Source organism: Excalfactoria chinensis, chromosome 2 (assembly GCF_039878825.1).
Source record: "Excalfactoria chinensis isolate bCotChi1 chromosome 2, bCotChi1.hap2, whole genome shotgun sequence".
NCBI lineage: Eukaryota > Metazoa > Chordata > Aves > Galliformes > Phasianidae > Excalfactoria > Excalfactoria chinensis.
In genome coordinates this window covers 45,333,069-45,345,753 of record NC_092826.1, presented here as the reverse complement: position 1 = coordinate 45,345,753, position 12,685 = coordinate 45,333,069, and the positions used below count along the sequence as shown (strand labels likewise).

Genomic DNA, 12,685 nt, shown 5'->3' with positions numbered 1-12,685 from the left:
GCATCTTTTGTTCAGGTAAGCTTGTGGGTAAGTTTATATGGATCTAAGAATGACACAAGTATACATATCTAATTTCTTATGCATTTGCCAAGCAGAGAAATTTGACTTTTCTGCTGGATAGAAAATTTTGCTGGGCTTTTGGAAGACTGGGAATCCTAGAATGACAGGATCAAAATCAACTTGTTCCCTGTGCCCTCTTCATAGATACCTCCTAACACATTTTGGACTAGATGTTCCCTTTACCGGACTGCATGATAGATGAAAAGTTAAAATCACCGTCCACCATGGTCATTCCTTCTTCATTCCTCAACTGTTTTTGGTTTTTCATGAGAAGTTACCCAATACTTTCCATTAGAAGGCCTTATAGCTTTGCCAAAGTTCAGTCATTCTAGCTGTAATTTCTCCTGCTGGCTAGATGCCTCTGGCTGTTTTTGTCTGGATCTCTTTTAATAATTTTTTGGAAAATTTTCAGTCATTTCCAGAAAGAACCTATGGGGAAAAAAAAATGTATATATTGTTGCCTATGTCAAAAACTTAACAGATATTTTGTTTTAAAAACTCTTATTTCCCAGGCTTTGGGAAATGTGGTGAGTCGATGATCTTTAAGTCTGGAATGGCCTTTACTCTTTCCCAGTGGAAGTATGCAGAGCATAGAAGCAAAATGTAAACCACAGTTTTGTATGGCAAAGATGATTTCAATTCATTATAAGTTCTGCTTCACTTGTTGTAAAGGTCAGAGAGTGTGTAAGAAGGACAAAGGAGAAGAAGCAGGGGTAAAAAAAGAAATTCTTGTTTGCAAAAGTGGTGTCTTCAGTGCTATAGAACAAGACTGACTCTGCCAGAGTCTCACATCCTACGCAATGTGAGCAGCTGTGTGGGCTTTACTTGGGATGGAGCGACTTTTCTTCACAGCAGCCCATGCAGTTCTGTCCTTTAGATTTGTGGCCAAAGCACTGTTGATAACACCAAGGTTTTAGCGACTGCTGAGCCATGCGTGTGCAGTGTCAAGGCCGTCTCTGCTTCTCATTCCGTCCCTGCAGCAAGTAGGCTGGGGGAGGGTGAGGGGCTGGGAGGGAACACAGCCAGGATGGCTGACCCCAAGTGACCAAGGAGATACTCTGCATTGCGCTCAGGGAGAAAACAGGAAGGTCTTTTTTTTCTCCAAAAGCAGTCACTGCTTAGAGACTGGCTGGGCATCAGTCTGCTGGTGGGAGGTGGTGATTGATTGCCTTTGCATCAGCTGTTTTTTTTCTTGGTTTTGTGTTTTTCTTTTTCCTTTCACTTATTAAACTGACTTTATCTCAGCCCACGGGTTTTCTCACTTTTTCTCTTCCAGTTCTCTTCCCCCATTCTATTGCAGAGGAACGAGCAAGCAACTGGGTGGGGGCTGAACTGCTGGCAGAGGTCAACCCACCACAGCAGCTCACCAACATCCAGCTCATCCTGGCTTGTCACTACCCATGTTTTTCTCAGCGGTCTTTATGGGAACTCTATTTTCTCATTTACAGAAGGGCTGATCCCTGCCAGGGAAGTCAATGGGATCTAGCTTGCAAACCTGCAAAATACTGAGTATGACTGCAGCTAGACTGCAGAGTTTGTGCCGTCTGTAGCACACCTAATGTCACATCTCTCAACACACGGGTTTTGGCTCAAACTAGGCCAGGATTGCTTTCTGTAGGCCTCACACACATGGAAAGCAATTAGAGGAAAGGCAGAGGCAGCAAAATGTTTAGCTGAGTCTTGTGAGGCTGAGTAGCCCTTTCACAGAAACACAGAATGGCCCAGGTTGGAAAGGACCTCAAGGATCATGAATCTCCAACCCTCCACCACAGGCAGGGCCACCACCCTCCACGTTTGATACTAGACCAGGCTGCCCAGGGCCCCATCCAACCTGGCCTTGAACACTTTCAGGGATGGGGCATCCACAACCTCTCTGGACAGCCTGTGCCAGCACCTCACCAGTCTCTCATTAAAGAACTTACCCCTGACATCCAACCTAAATCTTCCCTCCTTCAACTTAAAACCATTTCCCTTTGTCCTGCTGTTATCTACTCTTTCAAAGAGTTGACTCCCCTCCTGTTTTTAGGTACTGAAAGGATGCAATTAGGTCACCCCACAGCCTTCTCTTCTCCAGGCTGAACAAGCCCAGCTCCATCAGTCTGTCTTCATAGGAGCGGTAGTCCAGCCCTCTGATCATCTTTGTGGCTCTCCACTGTACCCTCTCCAACAACTCTCTGTCTTTCTTGTTCTGGGGGCTCCAGACCTGGATGCAGTACTCCAGATGGGGCCTCATGAGGGCAGAGTAGAGAGGAACAATCACTTCCCTGTCTCTGCTGGCTACCTCTTCTGATGGAGCCCAGGATATCATTTGCTTTTCTAGCTGCAAGAGCACACTGCTGGCTCACGTTCAGTTTTTCATCCATCAAGACCCCCAGGTCCTTCTCTGCAGTGTTGCTCTCAAGGACTGCTCCTTCCAGTCTGTATACATGCCTGGGATTCCTCCAGCCCAAAATTCTTGCAAAATGTAAGTCACATTTGTGAAATACAGAAGCGTTACACTGATGACAGGCATAGAGGAAATCAATAATTTCATCTTCAGAGCACAGCACAAACGTTGTAGTGAATAGGGCCTCGAGGGACAATGAGGAGAAGATAAAATACCAAATGAGTATTCACTAAATTCAGTCCCTTTTCTGTACTGAATAAAGGAGAGCTACTGGAGAAGAGTGAACGTGTTACTCTAACCCAACATCTATATAAATACTTTCTATTGATAGAAATAAATAAGTTTTATCAATAACCCAAATGCATACAGGCAAGTCCGGGTCACACAGGCAACCTTTCTACTGGCATTTGCTAGCTCATGACTGCTTGATTTCACAACCTCAGAAATGTTCTCTCACAGCAGTTCTTTGTGAGTGCTATTTATGAAATCTGACAAAATGAAAATATATTGGATGTCTCCAAAGCTCTAATTAATAAATTCAAATGAATATCTAATGCCACTTAATCTATCTGAAAGAAGATGAACATACTGTTTGGGAAGCAATTGGTGATAATACATATGATCTCCAAAGCAAAATGCAAGGGACCATTTATCACTATCTTGCTTTTTTATTCATCCATTCCTTTTGAAATCTGATTAGTTTATAAACTAGAGTAGCTATCATTTGTTGTTATTATATCCCAACAAACAAAACTTCAAAGGTTCAACATACTCTATAACCAGTAATTTACATAAATTACAGATGTGCTCTACATAGTAAGGAAAATACTTTACATTTGGAATCATGATGTTCCCAAATTTCCAAAATCTCTTCTGTACTTCTTTGGGCCAAACTCAGAGATGAGGAGTTGTAATTCAATACTCCCCTGACCCTACTTACACCCACTTGTTGAAGCGTCAGGGAGTTCTGATGGGTGTAACTCACATGCCGAAGAGCCAAAATACGTCGTAATAAAATTAACTTAATGCAGGGAGGATGCTCTGTCTTTTTGCTTTTCTTGCTGTATCCGTCTCCTGTGGCCAAGCAGTATACAAAAAAAACTCACTGAGTGTCTGTTTGGCTCTAATGTCTACACTACAAGGGAAGAGATCATGAAAACTAATAATCTGGATGTGCCATGTGGATCTATACTGATATAACCAGCAAATCTGGGGAGAAGACATACCTTACTGTAATGTCATGTCTGTGTCTGATGAAAAACCAGACTGTACACCAGCTGACTCTCTCCAGTGTCAGATCATCTTCTGATGACATCTCTGCACATCATCTTACTTTCAGGAGACCTTTCACAGATGGATAGGTGCATGCAAAACATGCCTGGCCATCCCTGAACTGTACACAAGACATGGAGTGTAACCACATCTGTAGGATGCTACTCTGGGTTGATAGTGTCAGCTTCTGCAAGGAGACTGCTGCCTGCAAGCAAATGAAGATAACCGGAGGCATAAGGTTGCTAGCATTTGGAGAGGCTTGAAGCACAGTAAGATCTTTAGCTTCTTCTACCAACATGACCCAAAACCCGGTATCATTCTGTTACACAAAACAACAAACTGACCCCATAAGACCTTGAGCAATCAGAAAGTATTTCTGAGGAAATCAGAATTATCTTACTGTGTCTGTTGAAATAAATCAACACTATAAACAAACAAAATGTTACTGATCTATACGAAGCTACTTCCATGGGCATCCTAAGAAAATCTGGCATTATTTGTTTTTAGTTTTTCCATCCTTGACAGATAGGCATTCTAGCAGTAGAATTATTCTTCATTATGTGAAATTTTGGTGCACAGAAGTCAATTCTTCATTGCCTTCAGTGCTCAGCAGATGGAACAGCTACAATTGTTTTCAGTAATTTCGACAAAATACTGTGCAAGAAAATTGATTTACAAATTGACAGAATAAAATTTCCCATACTTTCTGACCCAGAAATAGTTACTTGTCAATCAAATTAAAAAATAATAATTATAATGACGTATTTCATCAAGTATAACAAATATAAGATAGTTCTCCTTAAGTATTGTCTGTAGGTAATTGTAGTAACTGCACTCGTATTTGCATTCTAACAGTTTGTTTTTCACTAAATTCAGAGCAAGGTAACTGTCTGCTCCATTCTAGAGCCTTGCCTTGTCATCCTCTCAGGAAGCCGTATCTACAACAAAAGTCTGTTTCTCTGAGTGACTTCAGCATGCTGAAAAGATAAGCAGGTGCTTTGCTGCTTTCAGAACCTCAAGTCATATTGAGTGGATGTGATATTTCAGATGGACATTTTGGGACATTTTTGTTGTTCAGTGCACAGTGTCGCTTAGTGAAACAGAGACAGTGGAGAAGAGACCAGAATTCTCTTGTTTAGTCAGGTGCTTTTGATGGAGAGGCTATGCGCTTCATAACATCAGCAGCTCAATGATATTAGCCTCATTAATTACATTTGCTAAACTACTCTGTATACATGAACCCTAAGGCTGATAAATGTGGCAGTAGCTTTTAGAAGCAATACCTAATTCTGGTAAATGGAGGTGGGTCAGTGGGAAGAAAGAACACTGAAATAAAACTTAAAATACTTGAGACTGTTCATCCCCACAGAGGGACCTTGATGGTGAACATGGCCATCATGCAGAGCGGGCAGCTGGCTCTCATCAGCCTTGCTGACTGCTGGATACAGCCAAGGCAGAATGGATGGCTGCATGGGGCTGCAGACTTGACATCCCATCACATGTGAATGACTTTTCAAAGATGAAGAACAGAAAGATTAAAATTTATCAGAAATCTCTGATGAACACCTTGAAAGCTCACTGCAAATTGCGGCCACTGCCATTGAACCAGACACTGATGTGTTAGTTCCAAGGTCACATATCCTCTTTTTTGCCCTCATTTTTTTCTTTTAACAATAATAATAATAAGAAAACACATAAAAAAAAAAAAAAAAGGAGTTTTATTACTTATAAACATTAACTATATTATATATTGTAAATGTGGCCCAAGACAATTCCTCTTCTCTCAGTGCAGACCAGGCAAACCAAGAGATTGGACACCTAAGGAGTAGAGGAAAGATTTGACATGCAAACAACAGTGAAACGTGTCAAAGAAGCCATGAAAACAACAGAACAATTCACAAGTTTTCTGAATTCCTTTACTATATATTATGCATATATTGAAAATATTACATATTTACATATTTAGTAGAAGACCATCAGTTATTTAAATATGTAGAGAATATATAAGAAATCTGATGTCAAATACAAGTTATATGACTAAAAGAGAATACAGAGGCACCTTTTCAAACACAAAGTCTCTATCTCCACAGCTTACTAAATGTTTTTAAAATCACTAGAAATGAGGTAGATTTGGGGCCTAATTATGAATCGTACTTTTTGTGGACTCTAAATATTCATTATTCTTCTTTCAACAAGTCAGGAGTACATTTCCCTCTGATACAGCAATTCGTAAGTCACAGACCCATAGATCTCTTCACTGTTTGGCTGCTACCTGTCAGTTCACTCAGGTTACTCTTTGAAGAGTTGAAAGAGTTATCAGCAACTGCTTCTGGTGAATTTTCTGCTCCTTGTGCATTTTGTGGTATCATGGATTTTGGTAATTCTTTCTTCTTATTCATATAGCACTGTGCTCTCGAATAGTTTTCCTTTAAAGAAGTGGGTTTTCATTACTGTTCTTCATTCAGTGCATGATAATTAATGAAAGAGATTTCTTCTTGGAAACATATCCATGAGCTTTGGATCAGAGTTGGGATACGTTTCTAGTTCGGGAAACTGAACAATATTGATTCTTCAAGAAAACTGTTGACTTAGGATCCAAAATGATTGATAGAACTGACCAAGTATTAATCAGTCCTACAGATACTGTGAGAGCTGTTGTTTTAATCCAACACTCTACTGCGGGACTTCCATAATTACCTGATGACTGAACTCAGATTAAGTAGTTTTATTCATGACTTGCACCAAAAATGGATATTCCAGTCAACTACCAGAGTGTCAATGAAAAGCTGAATCATGTCTCTTTGATACCTGAGCCCTGCTTTAAAGAGGCAAATAGTTCCTGCAGTTGGTGTGCGGGCATCTTTGGTGGTACTAAGCTGGAAGAGAATGACTGAATGTGTTTAAGAGCTGTTTGGATGTGGTACTCAGGGATATGATTTAGCAGAGGTTTTTTAGAGATGGGGTACTGGTTAGGCTGCGGTTGGACTTGATGATCTTCAAGGTCTTTTCCAACCTGGGTAATTCTATGATTCTATGATTCTATGACTTGCTCGAGAGATTGCCAATCCAATCAGAGAGAAACAAAGGAATTCAGATTTCTAAATCCTGGTTTAAATTTTGGTCTGCACTGGTTACATTTCATGAATTTACTCCCCCATTCCTTGCTCAGGAGAGACCCTACCCGATAGGTTTATAGTGCTTTTTGACCTGGTGTGAAATCAGTGCTGTGGTATCGTACTACAACTCTGATGGGTCTCTGTGATCCCATCAGAGCCACCAAATGGCTAAAAAGATCATATAGCAACATCACTTCTTTCAACATTGCCCCATGCAGCAGGCTGGGATACCTCCAGCTGCACCACAGAGGCCAAATCACGCATGTCTCCTTTCTGCAGAGGGAAAGCCTCTCTGGCTCCTGCACTGCTTTGCTCATCTCCAGAATGAAGTGGTGTATGGTGCATGAGCTCTGCTTCACCAGCACTGATGTCCCTGGTTAGAGTGGGACCACAAACCAGTATTGCCACCTTCAATTGTCTAAGTAAAGGCGGGTTTGCAGCAAATCCTTGTGCGCCTTTCAAGAAAACGGGAGCCTGGAAATGCTGCCTTATTCCTGGCAACATCCAGAACAAGAGGAATAAAAGACAACCAGCCTGTACATTTCTAATCCCACAACTATTTACACACATTCTTCAGGCCACGCACTGAGCGGGATCCCTCTGAATCCAGCAGGACTGCTTGGGGCTGAGCACGTCCCAGCTGACGGTATGCACCCGCCGTTCGGGATTTCTCGCTTCGGTACCAACGATGCTTTGGACACTCAGGAGGCCAAAACCCCGTGCGCCTGCCACACGCGCAGGGAGGTCAAGGAGGGACACCGCATCCCATCTGGGATGGCAGCTCATCACCGACGAGTGACGGGCGAACTCAATCCCGTCCCACCGCCATCCCAGCCTCAGGCGGGGCCCCGAGCCCGCCCCCACGGCGCGGCCCCGGCCGCGGCCCCTTCCCCGGGGCGGAGGGAGGGAGGCGGGGTCGGGCCGCTGCTCGGCGGGGCCGGGCCGGGCCGCTCGGGGCTGGCGGCGAGAGGAGCCGCGGCGGGCGGCAGCGGCGACGGCAGGGGCAGCGGCAGCGGGCAGGGCGCGGCCGGCCCCCGGCATGGCCCGGCAGTAGGCAGCCAGCCCCCGCCGCGCCCCGTGTGTCCTATGCGAGCCGCCCCGGCGCCAAGATGAAAGGTAGGGACGGCAGCGGGGCGAGCGCACACGTGCAGCGGGCACCGGCGGCGGGCAGCGCAGAGCGGGGGAGCGCGGGGCGGGCGGTGAGCATCCCCGGCTCCGCGCGGGGCAGCGCGGCAGCGCCGGAGCGGATCCTGCCGATGCCCCGCGCCGTCCCATCCCGCCGGCTCTCGGCACCCACTCTGCGTTTCCCCCCATCCCCGTCTCCGCTATCCCGGGGACGGGATTTGGAGTTCTCCCCCTGCGGTTTGTTTATTCCCTGCCAGCGCTGTGCGATGTTTCGCGGTGTTGCTTCTAAACATCTGGCAGTGATTAGGTGCCAGCGGAGGCTTGTGAAACGTATCTGGCATATTGCTCCTCAACATCCACCGACTGGAAAAATATTTGGGCTTTGCTTTGCATCTGTTAAAGCTGAAACTTTGTTTCTTTTTCTCTCGTTTTTCTCTCTCCCTCTCCTGTTGGGTGGAACTCTCCCCTTCTGCCGGCTGACCCGGTCCCAACAAGCCGTGACTCAGATAGTGCCCTTTCAAAGTCAAAGAAGTAGATTGCCAAATCGATGTAAGATAATGCTGGGGGGCTGCAAGAAAGCCTGTTTGGGAGATCGCCTTGCAGTGAGAGGCAGAGCCCATACGCGCCGGGTAGCAGTCACACTGGGATCATCAAAGGACGATATGGAAAGTGTAGGAAGAATTGGGAGTTTGCAAGAGTTGGGTCACAGTTTCCTTCAGAGACAAAAATACACTTGAAGGTGGAGGGGAAAAAGCACACATGAAAGTTGCTTTTGGGTAGCGGCGTGGCTGTTGCAGAGGCTGGTGCCAGATGCCGGTAAATAGTGCGACACTGACATGGGAATTTCCAGGGCTGGGGACACCGAGTGGTGCAATATTGACTTGCTTTGCCTGAAGGGAAGAAAGGCTTTGGGGGGTTCTGGTTCTGGTTCCAGTACCTGAAGGGGGCCCACAGGAGAGCTGGGGAGGGACTTTTTATAGGGACATGTAGCAACAGGATGAGGGGAAATGGCTTTAAACTGAAAGATTTAGAGTAGATATTAGGAATAAATTCTTTACTATGAGGGAGATGAGACACTGAAACAGGCTGCCCAGTGAGGCTGTGGATGCCCCATCCCTGGAAGCATTCAACACCAGGCTGGATGGGGCTGTGAGCAACCTGGTCTAGAGGGAGGTATCCCTGCCTATAACAGGGGGTTGGAATAGATGATCTTAAAGGTCTCTTCCAACCCAAACCATCCTATGACCAATAAATAAATAAATAGAAAGACTTTGATTCTATTCTATGGCTCCACAAACCCACCCACACTATTTGAGTTACTGCTGGCGCTGTGGCATAATCTCCCCACAGGGCCCTGCAGTGTGTTAAAAATAATATATTTATAGTGTTTTTATAGGTTACTTGTGCCAAAAGCTTTGTCATCAGCTTGTCACTATGGGCATAAGTGTTATGGAAGGAACAAACCAAAGCAATGGGAGCCTAGTAATGTCAAGCCATGGGTGTTACCACTGTAGCCTGGCTTTGGGACTAGAGCTGAGCTGTTGTGTGGGGCAGGCGGGATGCTGAGGGCAGAGCACAGCAGTAACACGTTGGGGCAGTCACGCGCTGTGCTGCATGGCTCCTGGAACCAAGTATCGAGCCCACCAAATCTAGCAGGTGCTTTGCTGTAGCAATAGGTGGGTACAAGACACAAGGAGGGCTGGAACTGGGTGATCACTGGGGTCCCTTCTGACCCAAGCCATTCCATGGGTCTATGATTCTATTTCTGCCTCCTTCCGCTCTGCCTGCAGTGCTGTGCTTCGCTGAGTGGAGAAATGGCACCTGGAGGGCCATAACCACTTACTGTGCTCACAGCCTGGCAAGGGGATGCTTAGGTTGTGCTTGCCAGCCCCTGCCATCACCTTCCCCAAGAGCAATCACAGCCATCATCTCATTCCTACCTCCCCCAGAAATCAGTTCTAAAACTAAATGACGGTGCTAATAACCGGAGAAGTCTTCCAACCTATCATCAAGTGCCATTGCCTGTGTCATGGAAGCTGCAGAGCCAAAGCAAACTTTGACTCCATGTCTTCTTTTCCCGGTGCATATTTGTTCTTTCACAATTTCTCTTTAAACTTGATGGGGGTGATAAGTGGAGGAGTCGTTGCAGTGACACATTTTTCTCAATAGCAAAATGATCTGTTGATTGCAGCTGTCTCTGCATCTACCCTCTCTGGAGGATGGAGGAATATCTAAATAATTACATCACTGAGTATCTGTACGGAATAAATTATATTTTCCACTGCTGGTGTTTGTAATGTGCTGTGCTTTAAATCAGTAAAATAAATGGAAGTTTACATTTAAATATGCTTGCAGTTGGATTTGCAGCAAACTACACAGAGCTCACAAACTTTGTGATACTTTTAAGTAATAATTCATGTACTTTTTAAAGGGACTCAGCTGGTTCATGGTTACATGTATTTGTATCAAACGATAAGTGTTCGTCTAAGTTTTAGTTAAGTATTGGGGAATGAGACATTGTTTGTTGCCTGGGAAACCAATGAAAACAGTTTCCCACAGTCAATACCACATGGTCAAAAACATTGACTTAAGCAAAGAGAGAAGAACGTGTTGCTAAAACTTTCCTATAGATCTGCGATACCTTTTGTAACGATCATCTTAAACCATATCTGTAACTGGTCTAGTTGTGGCTGCTGTGGTTTTGCTATTTGCAATGTGGCTTTTGTTTGCACAGTGACCAATCATTGATGCCCGAGATCAGGCACTACTGCAGCCCAGGTGGCTCTGGGACAGCAGAGGAGCTCTGAATCCTTCAATGGATCCTCTTCCTCTGATCCCTTCCTCTCACCCTGCTGGCTGCGCTGTTTAGAGAGCAGTGCTCATGGTGGATGAAAAGTCAGCTATGCTGTAACAGGAGGGAGCATCTGGAAGAATGCCTCATCCTGTCCAGTGCCTCTCATATAATAACAACAACAACAATTCCCCTCTGCATTTTAACTTAGAGCCTAGATGCAATACGCAGGTGAAGCTTCCACCTTCAAAACCTGAATGTGCATGCACCATTCAGTTGCTCTTTCATGAAAAGCCTTGAAATAAATGGTCTGTTTATATGTCCACCTCCTTGGCAGATTTTGTCTTTCCCTTGAAGCATTTTGATGCCACTGCTGTGTTTATAGAATAAAGTGAGCTTGCTGATGGTGGAGAAGCGTGTCTCTTTCCCTCTGTAATCTTCCTGTGCTCAAAATCAGATGAGTGGTTGTCTGCAAAAAGGCCTTCCCAGGATAGAAACAGCAAAATGCACGTTTCAAACAACCCAGCCCAAAGCGTTTTGCACGAGCCAGACAGCATCTGAAAACCAAGGATGGGGAGCAGAGCGATCCAGTAACCTTCACTCAGTGCAGTTATAGCACAGCTCATATGAATATAGTGACATAAACATGAAACATATGCAAAGCTCGGAGTGGTGTGTGTTGGACATGTCACAGGACCCTACCGCAGAAGTTCAAAGGCATGAGCGGCTACAATAAATGTGTGATACAACGCAGAGCAAATCCCAGGCAGTGCTATTCCACAGTCGGTGTAACCCGGACTGGCTGGTAGCAATGGGGGATTTTAAACACATATATGAGAGAGAGAGATGATCATGTATGCATATGTCAAAGGATATTCTCCTTAACACCAGAGAGGAAAGAAAGCAGAGTTTTAGGAGCTGTAAAAATAAGAGGGAAATCTGTTATTGCACAGATAGAGCTATTACTCTGCAGGTGTGGCTATGGAGCAGAAGCAGCAAGTAAGCTATTGAGTGTGAGGCTCTTTTTGATAAAAAGTCATAACTGTGCATCTTGACTTTGAATATTCTACTTTTCCTGGCCACAAAGGACCAAGAAGAGCGAACTGAGCTGTGTGAGGAAGGCTCTTCCTTCTGCTGCTTTGGACAACAGGAATTTATTCTGGATGAGTTTCACTACAGCTGAGAGCTGAACAGAGCCCTTTTTTGTCACAATCACTTAATGCTTCATTGAGATCAGTTCTCAAAGGCTGTTGTACTCGCAGGTCCAAACACCTCTGTTGGCTTGGTTGGCAGGGAGGAGGGGGAAACATGGTCCTGCACAGGGGTACAGCTGGTACGAGCTGGCAGAGCTAAGCCAAAGTCAAAGAAAGAGAGTGCAAGAAATGTCAAGGATGAAGGCAATTCAGCACTGCGAAGGATGTGTGCCTGTGCTCAGTTATCTCCAGCTGCACAAAACACTTCTTATCCTGAGGTTCTCTTGTGTCAAAACAGAGATATCCCCAGTGGAAAGCAAAATAAAGACACCTTTTAGCAGGCACTGAAGGTGAACATGATACTCCTAACAGTGTGAGTGTGGTCTGTGCAAGCGAGGGATCAGGGCAAGATGAATTGTATTTGGAGTCTGACTACTTCCACCTAAAGTTACAATCCCTTTTGGTGCATAAATTTGAGGTGAAGACTGGGACGTCGCTAGGAAACAAAGTGGATGACTTATGGGAAGCAGTATAGGAGTGTGGTGTTCAGGAATGCTGCACTGTTTAATGCTGTTGTTAATTGCCTCCTCTAACATGCGGACAGAGAGGCAAGATTTTTCAGCACACTAATGAGAACAGATCTGTTTGCCCTTAAATCATTACGCTGAAATATGATATGATTTAAACCTTTAACTCCTAAGGTCGACCCTCTGCACTGTGCAGCTGGTGCTGGTCCCAGCTC

At 44.9% G+C, this 12,685-nt stretch overlaps 1 protein-coding gene across 1 annotated transcript in view; it reads left to right on the top strand.

Moving 5' to 3' along the window:
• Positions 1 to 7,771: 7,771 nt before the first annotated feature.
• COLEC12 (collectin subfamily member 12) overlaps positions 7,772 to 12,685 on the top strand; it is an 88,596-nt gene continuing 83,682 nt past the window's right edge. The window contains exon 1 of the mRNA XM_072330303.1: positions 7,772 to 7,950. Coding sequence (XP_072186404.1) covers positions 7,944 to 7,950 — 7 coding nt within the window. The 5' untranslated portion in view covers positions 7,772 to 7,943. The remainder of the gene's footprint in view (positions 7,951 to 12,685) is intronic.